This window comes from Ursus maritimus, unplaced genomic scaffold (genome assembly GCF_017311325.1).
Source record: "Ursus maritimus isolate PB19 unplaced genomic scaffold, ASM1731132v1 scaffold_15, whole genome shotgun sequence".
Lineage (NCBI taxonomy): Eukaryota > Metazoa > Chordata > Mammalia > Carnivora > Ursidae > Ursus > Ursus maritimus.
In genome coordinates, this window is record NW_024423897.1 from 22,707,299 (window position 1) to 22,712,978 (window position 5,680).

The following is a 5,680-nucleotide window of genomic DNA, read 5'->3' on the forward strand; positions in this document are numbered from 1 at the left end:
CCTCTGTCAGTCCATCACCTCGGGGGTGCCAGGTCCACCTGCCCCTAGGCCCACACAGGCCTGCAGTATTGTGTGTGGTTAGGGCCAGGGCGTCCGGGAGCAGGTTTCGCAGTGGAAGGCAGGCAGGTGTTGGGGAGGCAGTTACCCGGGCAACGGGAACAGGGCGTTTCGGAGGTGGTTGCCATGGGGACCTGGATGCTGACGAAGGCTCGCGAGGCTGTGAGCAGCCACAGTGCCCTGCTCAGAAGCCCCGGGCTCGTCAGTCAAGCTGGTTCTCGGTTCGCACTCGGCAGCACAGGCAGGCGAGTAGCCCCTAGTTCCGGGAGCAGAGCAGCAGAGCCCCAGTCCTGGTCCTCCAGCCCCGAGCCTCGCCTGCCCGCCCAGCGCCAGGATGGCCACCATCACCTGCACCCGCTTCACGGAAGAGTACCAGCTCTTCGAGGAACTGGGAAAGTGAGTTGCACCTTGGAGAGTTCTGGAGGGTGCAGGGGGTCAGCGTCACGGGCGGGCGGTGTGCACCTGCGTGCTTCCTGTGCACACACAGGGAGGAAGTCTGCATGTTTGGGGGGGACACTCGCCTGTGCAGAGTGCCCAGAGCTGGGTGTAGGCATGTTTGTGGATGCACAGATGTTACAAGGCCAGCCGGGTGAGTGTGTGTGTAGGGGTGAAGGGTTGGTGGTGCATGCCAGTGCGCGCGCGCGCACACACACACACACACACACACCCGAGTGCACATGACTGGGCACACACAGATTTTTAGAAACTCAGGGTTAAAAAGGGATCTTCCCAGGCAGCCAAGTCCAGGGCCAGAACCCCCTGCCGACTTTCTCTTGAGGTGTTCATCTGGCCTCAACTTGGGCACCTCTGATGGGGGAGAGTTCACCATCTCCCAGGTAGTCAGTCCTTCCTGACTTTAGGCACCACCAGTGACTGTGCGGAGTGGCCAACTTCGTGAAAGCACATCTCCTTCCTCCCTCCCTCCCTCCCTCCCTCCCTCCCTCCCTCCCTCCCTCCCCCCAGCTCCTCTTGGAGGGAGGGCATTGGTACAGCAGGGGCGAATAACTGAGGGACTGGTGGGGCTCCCTGGGCATGAAGAGGCAGGGAGGGGCACTGAGGCAAGTTGGGGGGAGCACTACCGTTTCAGGGGCTAGTGGTATACCAGCTCTCATCCCTTGGCAAATTTGTCCGGCCCCAGAGCTCATTTTATGCCCCTGATGACTGGTGTGGAGAGAAGGGTGGGAGGATGGGGGAGAGGAAAGCCCCTTGGGGTCGTGGAGTGTCAGGAAAGCATGCTGGATGCCCCCAGCTAGGTTGTGGAGGCTCCGGGGATGGCTCAGGGGAGGGGTACAGTTTGGAGGCAGAGTTCGCCCCTTGGGTAAAGCGGCTCCCCTGCCTAGGGCAGCAGGAGCTCAGGGGAGAGGGGCCCTGGTGGCAGATTCGTGCCGGTGTGAGGTCAGGATGTGCACACACGGTGTGCATTTTGTATGTGCTGTGTAAGGACTGACTCTGGGGTACACTTGTGTGCTCTGAGAGAGTATGCGAGTGTTCCCATGTGTGCACCAGGAGGAGGTGCTGGTGTGGGCTTCATGTGGAAGGCCTGCAAGTGTGGATGCGTGCAAGGGGCCCAAGGGGTGTCACTGGCCGGTGTGCATGGTAGTGCAGGTGTGAATGTGCGTCACTGTGTGTGCACACTGTATGGCAGGTCAGGGCCGTGTGCACGTCAGCAGGAGACTGTGTGTGAGGTCTGGGATGTGCAAATATATGTCTGCGTAAGGGTGCCTGTGTGGGACTTGGGCACGGTGGTAACCCTACGAGGTCCGGACACGCACATTTGTTGGGGGGGGCATGCACACGGGAAGGTTTATGTGCGTGCGTGTGAGGCCTGGGCCAAAGGCTCGGGTGGGAGTGTGGGTGTAGAAGGCATGTGTGAGCTCATGGTGGTGTCTGCATATGTGTGGGAGGTGGGCCTGTGGCTGTGTACAAGTGGGCTGCCTGCACACACACACACACACACACACACACACACCAGGCTATCCCGACACTCACAGGTACACACCAGGTACCTTGTACAGACACACACCCATGTGCAGACGTGTGGTCACTCTTGTGTGCAGACTTCCTGCGCTTCTGAGTGTGTTTTGTGCTGGGGGCAGGAGTGGGCAGCGGGCACGAGGCCGCTCCAGAGGACTGAAGCTGTCTGCTCAAGGGTGCAGGGCCCCTGCTCAGCGGGGTTCCCTTGCCCCCCGGAATGCCAGCATTCCCCAGGAGCTGGGAGCTGCCTGTCAGGGGGTGACCAAGGCTCGGTGCTGGGAGGGCTGCGTCACAGAGGGCAGTGAAATGGAGCTGAGATGTGACTCAGGCACTTCGAGTGAAAATAAAAGTGGTGTTCTGCCCCAGAGGAGGTGGGTGCCATGAAGCCTGGGTGCTGGAGGGCTGGGGTGACGTTGCTCAGAGAGCCTTCTCGAGCCTTCTCGACCCCACTGTCTGCCAGCACTGGGGCAGGGGCAGAATTCCAGGGGACGGGGAGCCCTGGTGTGGCCATGGCAGGCAAACCGAGGGTGGCAAGCACGGCCCGTCCGTGTCAGATCGATTTCAGACCTCTTCCTTCTACAGAACATATGGGCTCCTAACCTTTTTTAGGTCACGCGTTCCTCCAGGAATCTGATGAAAGTCCAAGTCCACATTCTCCAGAGAAATGCGCAAATCTACGAAAGGTTGCGGGCGATGTCAGGAGCTTGTAGGACCTTAGGAAGGCTGTGGATGGGCCTAGGGTGAAGGATGCTTGTACCGGGAGAGAAGGGGGCTCCACGCCTCTGATGCAGGGGTTAAAAAGGCCAGGGTACGTCACGGAGCAGCCGGGGCTCCTGCTCTGCACGCCAGGCGCCCAGTGGGGCAGGTAGGGGTGGCGCCCAGACCACGGCCCAGGCTCTGGAGCTTGCCTCCCATAGCTCTGTGACACTGGCCACATGACGGCACCCCTTTCCCCCTGTCATCTGGAAATAAAAGCAATTGCTATGGGGATGCAGTAAGATGGCACATGCGAAGACATAGTGATAAGCCTGGCGCACAGTAGGCCTTCAGCAGGGACTGCTGTTCTCCAAGGCGAGGCAGGCAGAAGCCCGTGGCTAGGGCCTGCCACATGTTTACCTTTTGTCTGGAGTTGGCCCAGCTTGGGGGAGGGGCGTGACGGGGCTCCTCTTGCGCGGGGAGAAGCCAAGCCGGGAAGATGACTGCAGGGCCCCAGTCTTCCACCGTGGACCCGCAGTCCCTGCAGGCTGGGACACTGCAGTCTCCACCCAGAAGCTGAGCCCCCATTCCAGGAGCCCACTCCGGATCACTGTTAGGCTGACTTGCAGAGGCAGCTGGGACGGTCCTGCAGGGGGCAGGGGAGCCTTGGGACATCCTTCTGCAGGGCCCGGGGCTGCCCCGCTAGAGAGAAGGGCATGCGCCTCTCGAGGGCTTCCTGGTGTCCTACTCAGTGAGGCCTTGTGACTTGTGGCCCTCTAGGAGCCCAGGGTCGGGCTGGCTACAGATGTAAGAGCGGCTGCCCCTCTCCCACCTGGTGCGCACCCAGCTGGGTGGGGTGCGCTCCTGAGCCTCCGGGGCCCTGGGCAGGGGCTTCTGGGGCCCCTCGATACTACTGGACAAAGGTCCCCCTTGGCATACAGTTCAGATAAGCCAGGATCTTGATTCCAGGTCCCCCAGAAGGTCGAGGTGGAACCCAGAGCCTAGCTCACTCACTGCTCCCTGATGCCCACCCTCTCTCCTCCCAGGAGATGCGAGAAATAAAAGCCCAGACCATTGGGGGGGGGGGTGTGCAGGAGCTTGTTTGGAAGCCGGCTGCGGAGACGGCAGCTTCGTGGCCAGACGGCAGCTTCGTGGCCAGAGCGGGTCTGCGCAGCTGAGCCAGAGCTCCTGGCAGAGCCCACCTTCTCCGAGGACCAGGATGTGTGTGTTGGGGGGGAAGGGGTCGGGTGCCAGGAGGCAGAGAAGGACCATGCCTCCTCCAGCCTTTGACATTCTCTGAGCTTTGGATCCCACTTCCAGGAGAGGTTAGGGAGGCCAAGAATGGCCCTGCAGCCTGTGTAATCACTGCATTGTACAGAAAGAGCCTCCGAAGGAAATTTTACTTGAGGGAGAGAGACTGGATAGAGTGCAGCCCACTCTTTCTCTAGAAATGGGAATCTGAAATCCACTCAAGGGCAGTGTTGGGCTGGGGGAGGGGATCGGGGGGTGAGCCAGGAGGGCAGAGTGACGGGCGGGAGCTGGCTGCAGAGCCTCCTGCCCCCTCTTACACCCATGCTGTGTGTTAGGAACTGGGCCTGGGCGGGGGGACATGGGGCCCAGAGGCCGCTCCCCACACTGAGCTACCAGGGTCCTGGGTGCTGAGGTTCCCTCAGGGGATACAAGCTCTAGCCTCCGGCAAGGGTGTTCAGCAATCCCGTCCTTCCCTGGCTGAGCTGTCAGGGGGCTCAGTGGGGTAATGTTGGGGAGAGAGAGCACCTGCGCACCCACATACCACCCAAAGATGGGGTGTGCTTTCATTTTGCTCCTAATAACCTCTCCCATTCACAGAGTTCTGGGGCCAGTGAGACACCTCCATCCATTAACTCGGAGGGAGGCAGAGGGCTTACGCACGCATCTGACAAAGCAGGCTGAGGCTGGAGAAGGCGGACGGGCCAGCGTGCAGGTGACCAGCACCCTGCATATGGGGGGGACAGCTCATGAGAGGGACCCCTCTTGCTGCGGTTTCTGAGGAATGCTACTAGGCAAGAGGGGCTGCAGCCTTCTGGGTCAGAGAATTCTGAGCTGAGGCTTATTTTCCAATCATGACTCTGCTCTGATTGACTGGGCTGCCCATGGGGATCCCCGGTCCTTTGTGAACCCCAACTTTACCATCTGTGAACTGGGGATCAGAATAACTCCGCAGATGCTGAAATGCCCCAGAAGAGGGGCTACCCTGTTTAGCCTCCTTCTGTGGAAGGCACACTTGGGAAATTCCAGACTCCCAGAACATCAGAACTGGAAGGACCAATACAGTCTATTTATAACCTAGATGGTGAAACCAACGCCCAGAGAGAACTAGCCCCAGGCCATAGGCAGAGGCTGGGTTAAAGCTAACGTTGGGGACCCGATCCTGTGCAGGGGCCAAAGACCAAGGGTGGGATGCTGGGGTGGGGGGGGGGGGGGGGGCGGGGGGCGGGAGCCTCTCCGATGTAGGGTCATGAACACTGTCACGAAGGCCGTGACCGGGGACATGTTTTGGAGACACAGTCAGCTAGACCTGGCGACTTATGTGATGTGCCCCACGCAGACTGAGACACACTGACACTCCGCCGAGCCTTGCTCCTGCCCGCCCGCCTCCCCGCGCAAGCACGCGGTGACACTGCTGCCAGCACCCTGCAGTGTGGGACCCTGGCCTTCTCCGTGCGGTCAGGGCAGCAGAGCCTCGGAACCCCGCATCCTGTTGCACCCGCGCCCCCGCACGCGCACGCGCACACACACCGGCTCCAACAGAGCATCGGCCCAAGTGTACCTCCCAGTTCGGGGAGAGCAGGATGATGCTGGCTGGGCTCCGGAGTGTCCCTCAGAGTGGGAACAGCACAGGAGCTGCCCTTCCCCCTCTCTGCGCAGGTCCCCGTGCCACAGTCCACCCTCTCCTGCACGCATGCCACCCGTG

The 5,680-nt window shown here is 60.9% G+C and overlaps 1 protein-coding gene across 1 annotated transcript in view; it reads left to right on the forward strand.

The window, feature by feature from the left end:
• Window positions 1-391: 391 nt before the first annotated feature.
• CAMK2A (calcium/calmodulin dependent protein kinase II alpha) overlaps window positions 392-5,680 on the forward strand; it is a 59,383-nt gene continuing 54,094 nt past the window's right edge. The window contains exon 1 of the mRNA XM_008692512.2: window positions 392-453. Coding sequence (XP_008690734.2) covers window positions 392-453 — 62 coding nt within the window. The remainder of the gene's footprint in view (window positions 454-5,680) is intronic.